Source organism: Rhipicephalus microplus, unplaced genomic scaffold (genome assembly GCF_043290135.1).
Source record: "Rhipicephalus microplus isolate Deutch F79 unplaced genomic scaffold, USDA_Rmic scaffold_21, whole genome shotgun sequence".
NCBI lineage: Eukaryota > Metazoa > Arthropoda > Arachnida > Ixodida > Ixodidae > Rhipicephalus > Rhipicephalus microplus.
The window spans coordinates 9,131,961-9,149,867 of record NW_027464594.1 but is presented as its reverse complement, the minus strand read 5'-3'; the positions used below and the strand labels follow the sequence as shown (position 1 = coordinate 9,149,867).

At 45.0% G+C, this 17,907-nt stretch overlaps 1 protein-coding gene and 1 long non-coding RNA gene across 9 annotated transcripts in view; one reads left to right on the top strand and one right to left on the bottom strand.

The window, feature by feature from the left end:
* The window catches only part of LOC119179505 (uncharacterized), a 150,330-nt gene that overhangs the window by 65,534 nt on the left and 66,889 nt on the right, over positions 1 to 17,907 (top strand). For 5 of the 7 annotated variants that reach the window (XM_075883798.1, XM_075883799.1, XM_075883803.1 and 2 more), the window contains 3 exons: positions 2,229 to 2,372; positions 6,312 to 7,826; positions 13,606 to 14,746. In XM_075883798.1, the coding sequence (XP_075739913.1) occupies positions 2,229 to 2,372; positions 6,312 to 7,826; positions 13,606 to 13,808 (1,862 nt within the window). In that variant the 3' untranslated portion in view covers positions 13,809 to 14,746. Of the gene's footprint in view, positions 1 to 2,228; positions 2,373 to 6,311; positions 7,827 to 9,745; positions 9,817 to 13,605; positions 14,747 to 17,907 lie in introns of those variants that run through there. The other 2 variants (XM_075883802.1, XM_075883801.1) reach the window with 2 other exon arrangements.
* LOC142785333 (uncharacterized) overlaps positions 1 to 17,907 on the bottom strand; it is a 58,922-nt gene that overhangs the window by 14,031 nt on the left and 26,984 nt on the right. The window lies entirely within an intron of this gene.

Below are 17,907 nucleotides of genomic sequence, written 5' to 3'. Positions count from 1 at the left end.
TACACCCATCTGACATTCAACAGTGGCCTTCTCGCGTACGGAGTGAGAAGTCTTTAGGCTTGCAGGGCCATCAACAGTGCGAGAAGATATCTCGATATATGGTTTTCTGGTGGCACTGGGAAATGCTAGATGACCTCTAAAGTATGCTTAAGTCTCGTAGAATCAGCATGAAGGTTGAAGTATGAAGAACCAAAGGTATTTTGTGTTAAAACTACGGCGTCTCTCATAAGCAAATGGTGGTTTTGGAATGTTGAACCCAACAAATCAATCAATGTGTTTAAATATATGTGCGTGTGTCTCCATGCGTTAGCGCGTTCCTTCCAGAAATGTGGAATACACTTCCTGTGTTCTCAGTTTTCGTGGTCTATATTATTATAAAATATTGATTGGTTGAGAATAATGCAGAGTCATACTTCGAATTCAGTAGAAATAAATTTTACGATAATAAACCTCTAGATGCACCAAATAAACCTCGAGATGCTTCGACAGGACTCGTTTGTTCATAACAGTTGTGCATATTGCCACAAATGCCCCTTTCTTTGTGTGTATTGGTTGAAGTTGCCAGCCTACTTCACTTTTAGGTAATACGTTACGCAAATCGTGCCAGAATGTCTGATATTATTCAAGGCCATCTTAAAACCATCTGTGAGGCTTGAGCATGCCAACACGCAGATCTGCGTTTATTCTCAAACAAACGTGACCACCCGCGCTAATGCTCAAATGTTCGCGGCCACGTGTATAAATGCCGACCTGCCTTGCCGCGAATGAGATTAACGATCGCCGAAGGTCTGATAGCCCAGCACTGCGAATACGCTTCGTGAACATTATGCCTGCTTAAGGCCTTCTTACAGGGCAGTGTCGAGACATGAAGTGTCTGTGTGACAGAATATTTGATTGCCACGCTGATTGCTTGGCTTGAATTTCTGCTCGAACTCTCACTCCTATTGCAATCTTCGGTTCAATACTTCGGTTGTCAGTTTTTCTTAACACTCCAGCATTCAAATTATAAACGTTTGTCGTAGCTCCTCCTGGGCAGACATAAACTGTCAAACACCTGTGGCGCATTACAGCATACTTTGGTCCCTGATATACGGGTATACACGCGCCGATGAGCTACGCGTGTCTGGCGTACGAAATGAGTTCGAAGGCATACGCGACGGGATATTCAAGTTACTCATGTTATAACAAAACAGTCGTGATTGTAAAATCTTTTCATCCTCCCATAATAATTTTGGTTGACCCTAAGTTAGGCAGGCGATTACGAGAGTACCCAGACGGGGGCGTCTAGGCAGATAGATACGTAGATAAAAAGAGAAAGTTCTTGCAGTATGCGACGAAATGCTTCGCATTCATTATTAGTTTTGTTCAATAGTGTCAACTTTTATCAATTTTTGGGATGGCTGAAAATACCATCACTCGTTTAGGGAGAGAAGTGAATGTAGCTTATGAACGACAAGGGGTTCACCTTTTTGTTTATCAACTAGTTATCATACATGTAGTATTTTAATCATGAAACGATGCGAAGCATAAAAGTGACGACGCTGCCATAACGCCGGTGCTCTACGCGTTAATTCTTGACGTTCACAGCACATAGCTATTCATTAAATATTCTCCTAATTATTCTTGCTGTTTTAGACTTTATCAAATGCACTTGACTATATACTAAGCTCTAGGTTGCGATGGTAACTGGCTACTGTAAACACGCACCACCTCTTCTTGTCCCCCTCGTCATCTTCCATCTCTCTTTGTTTCCCCCTTCCTTTATCCCCCGTCCAGAGGAGCAGCCTAAAACAAACTATAGCTCCCACCTACCTCTCTGCCTTCTAATATATTCTCACTCAGTTTCTTATGGTAGGGGAATGTTTCGTGAATACTCGCCTGTATATATATTTGGTGGATAAGCCTCTATCCACCAAACAGTACGATGCTGTAACGGTAACGCTCATTGGTCACCCATTTGATATCGATTCTTCCCACATCAGTTAATTACATAAGGTCGTTCCGGACACACCACATCTAGTTTGGTTTGTGCCCTATTTCACATTGGCCCTCTTTTCAATAGCTGAGTAAGGCTGATAAGTTCAAGCAGTCAGTGTTGTCTTCTCAGAGTTTATTTGCATTTGATATTTTCTAGGATTTAGTCACCGGCAGTTTAGGACGACGTATGAATTGTCGCACGACTTATTTACCTGCATTTCGTTCAGTAACTTCTCCCCTCTCTCTGCCAGGCTTGTTTGCCGCCATCCTCATACCGGCCTACGGAACGCGGATGTCTGCTATTATAGGAGGCACTTGCCTTACCCTTGGTCTCTCTGCGTCTTTTTTTGCCAATGGAGTTACGGTCCTCATCTTCACAGCTGGATTTCTGTCTGGTGAGTATGCCTTTTCGAAGTAGTCATCACGTTAGAGAGTGCTAAAATTTTAGTTTATGGCTATATCTATGACGGTCCACGCACGGTGAAATTTAGACTTTATGGGCAACTCGTGATGCGAAACGCACACCAACCTAAATTAACAAACGAAAGCAAGTGTATATCTGGTTGCGAAACTTTTGTAATCAGCATGTATGCGTGGACGACCATTGGCCCTTCATCGGTCCAGCAGTATTAAAACGTAAACCAGTGTTTATGCAGATTCAGCCTCTAAATATAGTTTACTGTTGTAAAAACAAGGTCGAGTCATCGCAATTTCACTATAGATTTTTTAACTACAGCCGCATATCTCAATTACGGCCACATAGTTTAGTCTTACCCTAAAGGCACTTATAGAGTGCACGGCTGCAAGTGAAGCATCGGAATATTCTAAGGGCACTGGTCGAACGCTATTTTCAGGGCGATTTGTGTGTTAGCACATGAACGTACGTACGCAACATATTCATAAGTCTTTGGTTGTGTGCGTATGCATGTATCTGGACGCATTCGAAGTTGGACGAAAAATCAGGAGTAATGTATTAAAGGCACAATTTCCCCCCTCCCCTAAATTCGATACGTCAGTGGCTTATTCCCAACAATAAGCACTGTATACAATCATCAACTTCACAGAACATGGCCATGAGGCAAAAAAGTCACCCGTTCCTCATTAATTCGCAAAACACCTCTTAAAGGCGTTTGCGTTTTTTTCATCTTTCTCTATTGTACTGAATTAGTGTTGTTGGTGATGTTTTACTGTTGTCACTGCGAAATGCGCATGTTACGTGCGTTTTTGGGTGCTGCAGTTGAGGCTTATCCCGCCTACTCCCATGTGACAAAAGCTGTTTTTTATAAACGTTTAATTAAGCCGCTGTCTTGCGAATTTCAATGAAACAGCACTCATCAAAATGCACAAAAACCATCGCTGGGAAGGACTAATGACAAGAGAACAGGACAAACATGGCGTACTTGTACGCATTACTTGGCCTGTTCTCTTTGCCGTTATTCTTTCCTGAATTGCAAACGTAAAACTACACTTTAGAATGTCTTACCAAATAGCCCAAGTTGTTTTCTTTGAACCGTACCTTTTTATTTTATAAACAGGCGCACGGTTCCCTTTCTTGGGTACGAAGCATTGTCGCAGCGCCCTCTCTAGTGAGTCACTTGTACCGGGAAAAGGTGCCCCTCTTCCAAAATAACAAAGAGGACAGATGGGTGACTGCATGACAAAGCACTGTAGGTGACAATTCATTCACAACGGATGCCTCACCTATGTGCGCCGAATCGAGAGCAAGTGTCCAACGCCTCCTTCATTTCTGTCAACGCCAGTACAAACGCGTGCTTCTGAACGGGAGCCCTGAGCCCTCCTTATTTCAGGAAGTGGCCCTGTTGTGACATGATGGGTGGCGCTGCCTTCATCACATGTGCTTCCGAGTGCTTTCCCCCGTGGATGCGAAAGAGTTGCTTTCCACTCCAATCGGATATGTCTGTCACATCTGTTCCATCGCGCTCCTTCTTTGTGGCTCGAAGCAATGCCGTCGCCGCATAACAGAGCAGCGCATGCAGACGCATTGCAGGGATGCTTCGCGATTGGTTGCTCCCATAGCACCACGAACAGCGACATGCTATCTGAAAACACCGTATCTTTTACAAAGCCAACGTGATTACTAATATTGTGAACGCGAGGAATGGAAGACACCGCCTATGGATCTGCACACAACTGAACAAAAAAAATTTCTTTATATAATTTGCGTCGTGAGGCACTGCATGAGGGATCATCTCCTTCATTATTGCAAAGCACACGCGAAGGCTAGCAGATGGACGAGAGCAGAAAAGGGTTAGAGGAGAGAGTAGTGAACAGCTGGATCGAGCTGCGATGGATAAAGCAGCTGGATCGGGCTGCCATAGATAAAGTAGAGGAGTCGTTGACGTACCATAAGGGCGTCATGTGACTGGCTATCCTTGCGTCACGAATGGTGCCACAAGGGCGAGAAACACCAAGGCATAATAAAGCGCTTATTTTAGGGGCGAAGAACTTCACACAAGCCCAAAGCGGTAGCACCTTGTACAATTGAAACCGGAAAACTTATGTGAAAAAAAAAACATTGGCTATACGTTTCACGGATCACAACGCAGTAGTAGTGAAGGAGTAATGGAGCCAAGCGCTCAACGCGACATACTATTTAGGGCTAATAAACACAGTATATAGCTGCTCAATGATTTGTGACTCATTTACTGCTCTATGTAGCCAATGTCACCGGTGATTTACGGTAACACCGAGCGATCACAGTGCTTCGCCCACTCACCGTCATTCACTTCGTTGAGATGCTGTAGTTTCTTTTGTATTTTCTAGCTATTGAGGGGCCACATAAGCTTCAGCCGTTACTAACGGTACGCTACCTGACTTCGGCAAGAATATTAGAAATCATACAAATATATGACTTGAAATACTCACAGGACATTTTAATATTTCAAATTATGGGACATATTTGTAATTGAGACTACAATCTATGAACGTTTAAGTGGTTAAGCCTGTTAACGAGACATCGAACAATCACAGTTTTTGCGATGCATGACCTTAAGTGCACTACCAACCAAGTAAACTCGTGCTCCCATAAAATGTTACAAAATATTGCCCATAGAACTCCACAGCAATAATTTCTTGAAGTCCAATGTACCATCCACCTTACTTTGCACAAACAAATAGTTCAGGTGCTTTAGATGGATTGTTGGTGACAATGTAACCATAAAATATGCCACTTTGTTCTATGTAGTGGTCGTCTCATTGGCAATAAGAAAACACAAGCCGAGAAACGTGCACTGCCTAGTAACTGTGCTTAATCCCAAGCGATGTTTCGTAGACATTTGATCTCATAAACTATAGTCACGGCAATGACGAGTATTCGTTGACAGAGCCGTGTGCCGGCAGGTGAATTGGGTACTCAGGTCATGTTGAGGGCACCGCACATCATTGTCAAGGGCATACTGCCACTCCAAACAGTTAATGTCGGTGGCAGCTGCGTTAAACGCTCGACCTGCCACCCAGCAAGCGGTGAAGCGGCTGCTTAAGTTTCTGCTGTTAACTGGCCTCGCTAGAGCGCTGTGGCACTTTTAGGCTTAATTGCACCTGCGAGTTTTTTCACCATAGTTTATTTAGCTGTTCGCTCTTTTTCTTCCTATTCATTTTTCTTGCCGCTTCCCCTGTACTGAATAGCAGCCAAAATTTTCTTCTCGTTAACGTCGCTTCCTTTACCTTACCATTTATCTCTCTGTTTCTATCTGCCACAAGCTGGTTTTTAACTAACCGTCCAAGTGGAGTTGTTTAGAAATCGTTTGCCCTCTCGATCACTTTCAGTCGCTGTGAATGCCGCACGATCTTGCAATTTAGCTGCGTCTTTACTACTTGGGTTAACGGGAAAAGTTGTGTTAACCAGGGGCTTCGTCAAAAGGTACCCTGCTTCCAACAAATCCATGTTGGAACTGTCACCATACTCACTCCAGGCCATATAAATACACCTACCAGTTCAATAGGTTTTTTTATTATGAACTTACAGATTCCCCACCTAGTTCACCCTTTCCTCACTAATAAATTTCTCACTTCAATTAAGTTTCTGCTTTTAAAAGCATAAAACTTGAAATGGCCGCAAACCGATGTAATATTCATAAGCCCTTAAAGAGAACTTTCATTTTACCGTAAAACTCTGGCATGAGGTTGCGGGCAACTAGCGTATTTTTGTGCCAGAAGCACAAGTTATCATGGTGAGCGCCACAAAAAAAAACTTGTAGCGAGCTTTTTTTCTTTTCATTGGGAACTTATAGTCGTCTAATTAGCATACTTCACCGTAGCTCACACCTGCTTGGAGTAATAGTAATTGTTATATCAACTTCCTCGGCGTTTTTCAGGTTCTGGTCATGGAATAATCTTGAGCAGCAGCGTGGTCTGCGTGACTCAATACTTCGACAAGCGACGAGGAGCTGCGTTGGGACTGAACCTGGCCGGAGCAACCATTGCGTCTCTAGTGTTCCCAAAGTTGTACGAGTACTTGCTCGCCGAGTACGGTCTTCACGGCACCTTTCTCATTGTTGGAGCATCTATGGGGAACGTGGTACCGTTAGCAATGCTTATGAAGGCTCCTCCATGGAAGGTAGAGGAACCTGAAGGAAATACCAGTAGCCCAGACACCAAGGTCAGTTGTCAGAAGCCATACAGTGCTCCAGTGAGAGCAGCCGTGTACGAGGGCGATGACAAGCTGTACCTAGAGATTGAACGGCCAACGTTAGTGTCATCACAGAGCATAAAACCGGCTCCAACAAGTCAAGTACATCGTGTTGAAGGCATCTGCAGTGAGTGGACCGTCATCAGCCTGAATGAAAAGTCAAGTACCACCGAAAGCCAAAGACGAAGCATCGTGAACAATACAGGGAATGCGACGATGCCCTTCAGCTTTAGTACACTCCTGTCTGGACGCTTCCCGACCAAATTTAGGCGAGCGACTTTCAACAGTTGCACTTACAAGAACTCACCGTCACAAGCTGAAAAGCCATCAAGCCTCACTGAATTCCAAAAAGAAAGAATGGTAAATGTTACACGTAACGCAGATACAATGCCCCAGGGCAATACGGTACTTCCTGCTCATCTCTCCGCAATATTCAGGCGAGGGACTTTCGCCAGCGGTGGCAGAAAAAGTTCAGCCTTCCGGGCCGACACACCAGATTTGAACGAGTTACGTGCTAGGCGAGGAACTATGCTGAGCGTCGCTGGATCGATGTACACGAGCAACAAAGTTTCAAGGCATTCCTTTGCGTCAAACGCAGGGCTGTCTCGCCGAGCCACGGTCGCCAGCATCAGCAAATCGCTGGAACTTGACGCCTCACCACTATGCAGGAACTCATTTAACTATGGACTTCCCTGGGATCAGAAAGATGCACCTTGCTCTACGTCTACGCAGCAGAATATACTGGAAGTTCTCAAAAATCCGCGATTCTACTTCCACGCGTTCAGCTACCAGTCGTGGGGTTTTTTCATTGACTGTTTCTTGTCTGTGATATTCGACTTCGCACACGACGCCGGCGTATCACGTGCCGACGCTGTGCATGCGCTCACTTTCTTCTCGGCCACAGACACCGTGGGCCGGCTGTTCATCCCCTACTTGAGTGACTACAACCTGATATCGAACTGTGGTTTGCTCACCATCGCTTACCTAGTACTAGGTCTCCTACAGTACATGGCACCACACGTACGGGGAAAGGAATGTGTCTGGGCCCTCACAGCAGCCTTCGGCTTGCCAGCTGGTTACATAATCGTTGGAACCTCTCAGATCCTCTCGACCGAAATAGACTCGAAAAGCCTCCCAATCGCTTATGGTTTGATGAACACTGCAACAGCAATGGGATGCTTCGTGAGGCCACTTCTCATAGGTAAGTGAAAGAAAATGATGCTCGCAGAAACATAGTAAACAAAGCGAAACCGGTGTTATGTAGCGTGACCAGTAAAAAGCTACTTGGCTTCGCCAGGGGGCCGGCAATTCATTGAGAAAATCAGCGTTTTAGTGCGAAGGACTTCCTTGGGTCTATCGAAGCGCTCGTCTTATCCTTATAATCTTGTCAATTTCGCAATACTGAGTATTCTTTTTTGCTGCACCCATGTCTTGTGTAAACGAATGTGCGTTTTTTTTACTGGCCATTAGGCAGAGTATGTGCTCACCAAGAATGCTGTTTGGTATCGTCTAATGACAACGAGTGAGCAGACAATTTCAATTGTCAACTACTAAGTACAATAATTATTGAAATTATTGTATAGTAAGTTCACAAATATTTCCATCAAGCTATGTAATTCATTAGTTTAACACTTTCAGTACTCCCTCATTAAACACAACTTTTTATCAAGCGCTCCACTCTCACCTTCGTGTCGCTGCTGTATTCGCGGCAAGGGGCATAAGTTCAAACAGTTTGTACAACGTGTAAGAATACGTTAGCTGATGACACTGCGCCCTACGCCACGTGCAGATTGTGCTCGCCGCCTGGGCCGTCTTCATTTGACGTGACAGATGGCGCTCGCGGAGAGTAGGTGAGATGCTCGCTGGGGAGTGGCTCCGATCCGCGTGTAAATGGTTATTGCTGCGGATTCACGCTTGTTTATTACTCTCGATATAGACATGTACGCGTAATGTCAATTATTACGTGCACTGTGACGCTGATCTAACGAAATTCATGTCCTAATTTTATATGTAGCTTGCTTCCTAACAGTGTTGTCATATAAATGTTCCGACAGAAACATACGTTCGCCACGAGAGCGGTCACCTTTCAACGTGACAACACTAAAGAGCTTGTTTTGCTGAAACTCTGGGATTGACGTAGGCAGTGTTGGCGTCAGCATCTTTGGTTCAGAGCAAGTAGGAACCGTTGTCCGAGAAAGAAAATTTGAGGTGTTTACAGTAGGCGTAGCAGACCGAGGGCAAGGGCTCGCTAGCTATTAGGAAGGAGATAGTCTGCATGCGTGTGTTTGTGAGTGTACGTGACTACGTGTGTGAGTGCGTGTTTTCGCGTTCTGGTTCGTTATCGAAATGAACGAAAAGCTTCGTCAGAAAACTTTGGTCTAATGAATCACGAAACTTACACGCGTTCTATCAAGAACCTAAATTGAAGCGCTACCCTTGGCAATCTTCCTGTGAGCGTCACCCAGACTATTCCACTTTTGCCTTTGGCAGGGTAAGGCAACGTTTGTGTAAACAGCATGCCATGGTGGGAAGAACTTCACTGGGTGGCGAAGATCGACCCTGGGTTAACCCGTATCACATGTGCCGGACTGTCAGGCCAGTGCCATTAGTCATACTTTGTGCATTTTTTAAGGCCGCGTGGACTTCAACTTTATGAAGTGCTTATCAGACCGGAAAAGCGAACGCACTCTAGATAAAGCAGTATACTGTGTGCAACTCGTCCCTTACACCTTCGATGCGGTATGCCGAGAATCATATTTCACGTTTCATGAGGCAACTGAGGCTGTTCAAGGCCTTCGCCCCTAATAAATTCTGTTGTGTTGTATAAGCCCCTTGGCCAGAAGTGCGCCTGCAATGTTCCAAGACAATCTTGATGAAGTGCCAGAGACCTTCAAAGACGAGAACACCTGGTTTTACGACATCAAGCATGGCAAACTAATTATAATCACTTGAATAAAGTGAACGTAAAAAACATGGCTGCATCGCACAAATAGCAAGTATACAATGATTTCTATTTACTCGTTATTCTACAACACTTACTTTTTCTTTGTCCAAATAAGTATAGATGAGGCAGCTCAAAAAAGTGGCATCTGAACTTAAAACAACATATTGCTTTTCCAGGGTCGCGAAAAACTAAGTCGGTAGCGCATAGGCCCACACTATCTGGGTCGTGTTGAGAAGCATTGTTCCCTTGACTGTGAGGAGGCCCCTTGCTGCTGAAGTCGAGGCACTGCCTTTTGCATGCGTGCCTGCTGATTCATCATCACCATGTTGTGGAGTTAAGGTCTCGACGCGCAATAAATTTCACGTACTTTCAGCGGTCGTGTAAGGTACTGCAGATGCATTCGAACCTTCTGGCTCCCGTCGCTCTGGAGAAGTCGGCAGTAGAGCCAGCTGTCTTTGTTGAGCTTCGCTGTTTTTTTCTGCATGGTCGGGTATTTTATGAAGCCCCGGTAAAATGGCAGGCACAGCATCCTAACTGAGCGTAGGTTGCTTTGGTGCATGCAGAAGGACGTTTTTCTGCATGATATGTGGCAGAGATCGCTTCTTCCATGAAATGCTTCGCGCACGCATGGTCAGAGCTCAGTATTCTGCAAAATAGCGACTACTTGGGCTGGTTGGTGTTGCATTTTTGAAAGAAATGTACTTCTTTAACGCCCAGGAAACGTTTTTCTGAAGGAAGATAAAGCCAAGAGAGCTGTCCTATCTCTCACCTTTATCTTTCTTCCGGAAAACGTTTCGTGCGCACTAAGGATGTATATTTCTTTCAAAAAGACTGCAAAGCTCCGTCAGCTCTAGCAAATGCCCATCGCCACTTATCCAAGCGCCCTAGTTAAGGCGGAGGTTCAGAAGCGACACAAGCTCAGTATAAGTTCGATACCCCGACTTGTGATTCGGTACAAGTACCACTTGCCCATTTAGAGGCGCAGCTAGCGACAAGGCCACTGACGTGTCCTCGGAGTTATTTGCAGCGTCGAGGTATACGCGCACGAAATCACAAAGCACGAATCAGCTAAAGAAATCCACTAGCCGGGCTTACTGGCACAGAGCCACATCTTTCTAAATCACAAAATGCCATGCACACGACAGTTTCAGGGCATTGTTCTTACGCACGTGCATTTCAGAATGAGCACCGCGCAAGTACTTGAAGCTTCACGCAGAAGCACCATTTCAACTCACGCGACGGACTCACTCGCTGGATTCCGTGCCGTCCCGTTGTGCCCTCGCGATCTCCGACGACAGCGCAGCTCTGGCCGACTGGGTTGGTCCTACGCCACCTCCTGCCGCCGGTCCCCTACGACGACGATAGCGCAGCTCTGGCCGACTGGATTAGCTTTACGCCATCTCCTGTCACGGACAAGAGCTCTCGCAAGTGGTGCCCCATCCTCGGGCTCCAGTTACCGTGTTTTGTCTTTCCTATCTCTCTTACGTCGTCATTCGCTTTTTTTGCGCATCTTTCTTTCTCTCTCTCTCTCTCTCTCTCTCTCTCTCTATATATATATATATATATATATATATATATATATATATATATATATATATATATATATATATATATATATATATATATATATATATATATATATATATATATATATATATATATATATATATATATACACCTTTAATCCTATCTTTTTAATGTGAGCTACTGTCGAGGTGTCGCACGCTGATGCAGACAGTTACGAGGCTCACTTTTTTCTTCTTTTCCCTCTTATATCCACAATATCTCTCTCACGCGACGGAAACTACTCGTAGCTCAAGGTCATCGATGAACACAATCTGTCCACGTCTTCTCCTTACGCAGAGCGACGAGTGTCAGCACCTAACTTATACCCATGCTGCAATTTGGTAACACTAGAAGTACTCTCTCATTGAACACAACCCTTCCAAATACGCTCCACTCTCACCCAGTGGTGTTAAACGTTTTTTTTTTTTTTGCCAAAGCCAACAGGATTCCAAAATGTCATCAATTTCAGCTAGAAGTCGCTAGATGATGATGATAATTATATGTTTTTCCGGGTATTTAGTTTTTGCTTTATTACAGCACGTGAAGAGGTTGTTCCTTAATGAAACAATATTTTAAATCAATTTCTGCTGTGGGAATGCAGTTGTACTGCGCTGCTACCCACTGGCAACGCCACTGTGAGCCGGTAAGCAACTGCAGTCCAACCATGAGCCACTCAACTGAGCCGGTTCAGTTACTTTAGGTGATCTGAGCCGTTCAAAGCCACTTATTCTATCTCTAACTGTAACAAAACGAGTGCTCGGAAACGTCACATTGCAAGCCAAAAACCGGAGCACCACAAGCAGCTTGATACTGTACGCAGTGGCTTCAATTTCTGAAACTTGTTCCGAGCCTACCACTATTTTCACAGTTGCTTAATTTTCCATGTCTGTTTTGAAACAGTACCGCATATTTTAAAGTCCCCCCTCAGCCCCTATTCCCCCCCCAAAAAGTCGCTAAGTCTCCAAAGAGATCTAAATGTTGCTAGCACGACTGAAAAAACTGTAAGTTTAGCAACTTTCTCGCTAAGTTCACACCACTGCTCTCACCTTCGTATTGCTGTTGTGTTCGCGGCAGACGGAATAAACGGTGTTATGAGACGGATATAACTTGAATGTTGGATTCAAATAATGACTCATTCGAAGTGATAGCGTGGGGCTTGCCAGTAAGAGCTCTCAAAATAAGCAGGAGCGGCACGTTTATTCGACAGCACCTCGCTATGCTCCGTTTCATATATCAGGCGCAACGCTGCGGAGGCTGTGATGTTCGGCCAGCAAGATGTGCGCGTGTGCTCGTATCACGCTAGAGTGGGGTCATTTTGAACGTCTGACATTGATACGAAGCATCTTCGCTTATTATTCATCCTGGACGAAAACAGAATTACACTACGGCTGCTAAGAGCATTGGACTATAGCCTCCACTGCGCTGCTACTCATGTATGAAAGGGAGTATGGGCCATATCATGTAGGCACCAAAGAACAGGTGACGCAGCAGCCAGCCCTTCGTGTTGCATAGGGCAGCTAAGTTATGCCAGGCTGTCAGCAAAGAAAGCACAGTTGCCTACCAAATGCACAATGTATCACGCGTAGAGAGCTTTAATGTACAAACATCTTCACACGCTTGATGGAACCTAGATTTGTTCTCAGCGTTTCCTGTGCATTTTAAGTGATGCAGGGAATAAAGTAGCAAGCCATAAATACCCCACCGTTATGATCAGGCAGACAGATATTATGCGTCTAGTAACCTGACGCTAGCTAGTGGCCGGTGTCACATGTCACTCACATACCGTATGAGACACCGGTATATCAGTCAGCGTTTGAAGGTTCAACTACACCCGATTTTCAAACTGGTCAATTACCTGGTTGAGTTACGCACATATTCAAACAATAGTAAGTGTAATGCTTGTAAGCAGAACGCTCGTGCCAGAAGCCATAAATAGGACGATGACATTAGGACGCCATCTCACAACTGATTGAAGCAAGGGTGTAGGTTTGCAATACTTTGATTTGTCATTGTTACGCCAAACTTGCCACGTACAAATGTTGAACAACTAAGCGCTTTCACGTGCTGGTCTCGCATGCACTCCGGAATCATTAAAGCTCTGGGGCTGCGCGAACGTATTAAGAAGTCTTTATCATGAAGGTGCAGCTGTTATAGCCCCGAAAAACAGTGTATTATACGACAAAACTCAAGTTGCCATGTTGCTTGCTGCAGAATGGTAACCTCGTAATAACATATCTTGCTTCACTTAAGTTATCGCAAAGCTAAGACACAGGTGTAACCCTTTTCAATATTTCGCACTTACTGACGGCGATGCAGAGATTTTCCGCTATAATCTGCTTCTCCACGGTGCTAATATGTGTGCGAACTGTACATCTGGCCTTGTAGGACGGTAGCCTATGAAAGCAGGTATTTTAGTTTGTTTTACGCCTCAAATACTTTTTCCTTATATTATTGACATTTCTAATCGCAGGGTTTTTTCGGGACAATTACGGCAGCTACAATGGCGTGTTTCGCTTCTACGGTGGCATGCTTATCATGTCTTTCTTGTTCTCTCTGGGCCTTTGGATCACCAACCGCCCCAAGGAGCGAAGAGCTGCCAACGCCATCCAGGGCCCTTTCGTATCTACTCCCCAGCCGACGAAAGTGGTCAAGGAGGAGCACACGTACATATGAAAAGTAATGTGCAGAGAAATTAATTCTCCTATTGTCACGAGGAACAGCAAAATGCAAGTGACGCAATACAATATAATTGTGTGGCTGTTCGTAGCCGCACAATATTATGTTACCGTGCGCGGCAACACAGTGCGTGATCCAGCATCCACTGCCAATATATATTTAAGAATGGTGTACTGTACAAGTGAATAACAAACCAGAAAGTGACCATTCTACGCAGTAGATGATGCAGATTCTACTGAGGAACTGTGAAACGCCAGTTCCGGGCAATGTCCGCTGAGTGGAGTTTACGAAAGGTAATCAGGCGCCAGCTTTACTGCGACAAATCGCGAAGGCACCCGCAATGGCTTTATTGGTAGTAAATTCTTGTTATTGTGATAACCTTGTTTCAGTACTTGGGCGTAGGATGAACTTCACTCTAGATGGTTGATCTATGACCACAGAGCTTACCAGGAGGCTAACAGATTGCAGCATGAAAGGTGTTGCATTTATAGTGGACATGGCAAAGAAGTTCACCGAAAGTCTTGCAAATGGCGGAAGAAATTACGCAGCTGTGTATCGTATACATTAAGTTTCATCTCTAAAGTACAAGCAATTTGTATACTCTTGCCTAAAACAAGCCCAGTTTCTGCCAAACGAGAAAAAAATAAATTCAGACGGTGCTCAAGCGCGTCGCTAGCAGTGCTCGCTGCTTCCAGACGATTAGCAGACGACAGGGCGCGGAACAATACAATTACATGTTCTGACCCTCTTGATTGGTCTAGATGGACTACAACTTCTAAAGCGTTGCACAGAACTCGTGAAAAACAGGATAGGACTGATACTTTTATTTCGGTTTTCGCTTCCCACCTCCATCGTCCATAAACTTTCTTCTCAAGTGCCACTTGTTGCCATTAAAGATCGTTTCATGTTCAATAAAATTCGAGCGTTATATCGTATTTTTGTATCCTTTTCTAATTGTATTATGTTGTACCGGATGTCCATCTCCGCCTACGAAATGCGTTGGCTGGTGTAAGTGATGAATGGATGATTCACAAATACTTATGTAATATTAAAAATCAGCTCAAGTTCGAAACGAGTAAGGTATGTTCGCTGCTGCCTACTCGCTTCTATGCATGAAATCGACTCCCAAGTTGCATGAAACCTGCCGTAATTTTGTATTTCAAAATCGCGTTAGTAGTATTGATCGCACAACAATTTCCATCAAAGGTTTCTCTTTACGTAAAAATTGTGCTGCAACTTGGGTATACGAAGCAAGGAAGGCATTTACAATGTTGAAGAACTATTTTTACAAAGCCTACACTAATAATGTTCTACTTTCCGAGGCTCTCGCAATATTCTCTAGAAACGTTGTGCCACAACCGAATACAGGCTCCTCGTGCCAGTTGCATCTATATACCATCATGGCACTAGCCAAAGTTCTGACGTCAGACGAGGCTAACCCCAGCCGTTTAGTTAATACCACCCGGGAAATTTAATTTTTTATGTTTTCTATAGCAAACTGAAAAATTAACTTTGTGAGTCATCAAGATATGTCACAGACAATTATTCAATAAAATTTTCAAGTGATGTGCCTACCGATTGATAGACGAAACACGCATATCTCGCACCCAGGCGCCTTCGGTCATATACTCTCACTCCCAGACACCAAAATTTCTTTCGAACTGCCGAGGCATGCCTCACTAGCATAACAAACAGTGGCTCTTGAACTTTAAAATTGAAAAAAGTGGCCGTGCGAGCTGCGTCCGCTGATCAGAACTCATCTGGGTACCACTCCGTCATTTTCGGATGCGAAAACAACCAGCGCAAAAGAAAGAGATTGTTGAGCACTGCCTGTGAAGTTCACAGCGCATTGCCTAAATTGTGCCGGTGCGGTGTTTTCACCTTTCACCGATTCTCATTCTCTACAAAAAGCTCTGAACTTTTTTGCCAATGGATAAATGTCGTCAACAGGACAGGCGTGATTGATATGTGGGGTTTTGCTTTCCTAAATCATATGATTATGAGAGATGACGTAGTAGAGGGCCCCGGAAATTTCGATTACCGGGGGTTCTTTCACGTGCACCCAAATTAGAGCACACGGGCCTACAGCAGTTTCGCCTCCATGTAAATTGCAACCGCCGTAGCCGGGACACGATCCCGTGACATGAACAGTAGGTACATATGCACGAATACGTACACTTACTGCGGGTATTCAAGCACAGCGCCAACTACCGCGCTTACAAGAAGTCATCTTGGCGCGACTGTGCCGTTCTCGCATACGAAAACAGCCAGCGCAGGAATAAGGTTGCTCAGCACTCTCTGTGAAAATGAGAACACGAAGCGGCATTCATGCCGGTGCGGGGTTTTGTGATTGCAGAGATTTCCTTCCGCAACAAAAAGCGCCCAGCTCTGCCACCAGTCTATATAATCGCGATCGGCACGAAACACTACGATCTCGGTACATGTGTACGAGTAAGTATATTTATTGTGTATATTCAAGTGTCACGCATGCTGTTTCACCTTACAGCAGCGATTTGCATACAGCATGGCTTCAGTAGGCGGCACCAGATCATTGCCGTACTCTTTCGCAGGCCGCATGCCAATCATAGGAGATATTACGACTCACGATTGGATGGACGCGCCGTGCACGTTTAGTACAATTGTAACAGTGTATCATCACAATTCAAAGAGACGCGAACGGCGCGGAAAACATGGCTTTCGACTCTGTCGAAGAATTACATGCCTGGACTCTCACTATGCTAATCTGTGATTTCGGCTGGCGTCACCGTAGCATTCTGAAATCTTGTTCTGGCTGGCACTTTCGCACCACGTGTGTTTTCCGATACCCGGCAGGAATGTTAATTGATAAAACACATTCGATGCATGAACTGAAGTTGTAGTGAGATTCGAGCGCTACGTTGACCCAGCTTACAGTAAAAATTCCGCCTTGCCTCAGTCAAGGCACACCGTAGTTCGATTGTATCGAAAGCAACGCCTTCCGCTTTTCGCGTTGCTTTCAATTGTGACTGTACGTACCAGACGAGGTTGCTTCGCAGTCTTGAATGCACGTGCTGTGGACATTTCGGATTGTCGAGAAAGGTCTCCTCATCATTGTGCTTGAAATCAGCACAAACTTGCACAAGAAAGAGGAATAGTGCGAAACGTGCTTACAACTGTACTCGGGTTGTACAGAGAGCGAAAGAACTTTATAGGACAGTACATGGTTTTATTTTGGGTGGTGACCTCTTGTAAAGCACCACTGGCCACGGCGGCTTGCCGGGCCTGGTCTATGGTCCCCAGTTGGCTTCCCAGTGCCCGCTCGGAACGTCGTGCCTCCCAAGACCACGTTGTGAGTGTTTCGCGTGAGTGCACCATTGTAGTACTGCGTGGGCTGGTCGCTTTGCACATTGGTAAGTGATGTGTTGAAGTGTGACTGTGTGGATGTTACACCAGGGTCATTCATATTCATGTTGTGTGTAGCTCAGGAAAAATCACGCGTAGTCTTGATATGTGTAGGTATGTGTTCCTTTGAAGGAAGCGCCAGACCCTGGCTTGTTGGCTGCTCAAGATGGGGTGCGCAGGCGCGTACTTCCGTCCTTTAAGGCGTTGGTTTTCCAAAATCTGCCTACTTGTTATGTTGTGTTCCTCATGGGGGCTCGTGAGGTGCCCTGACACCCTGCGTCTCAGCCAGTAAGCGTGTTGTAAGTTTCGCGTTTGATGTGCGGAGCGTCTGCTCACGTGACAATGCATAGTGTTGCTTCGCTGCACTTGCAACAGATGGCGCGACAATCTTTTTGATATGGCAGCACGCACTTAGCTTGCTGTGTTCAAGTGTATACTGACAGCTCACTATACCAGAAAACCTCTGCTCCGGTGATTGTCGACAATAGTTATTTCGCGTAATGCACGATGCTACAGGCAATGCTTCATAATACATGTCAATGTTCTACGTGCATCTTTCTGATCCTTACGCGCCTATTCCAAATGTTTGAGAACCATTATATACAGAGCCTCAGGAACAGGTTTGAAGAGGTTTCAGAAAACGCTGTTCGTACTAAAATCACCATAACACTTTGAGACACCACCTCTGAGAGCGATGTGTAAATACCCTAAATTC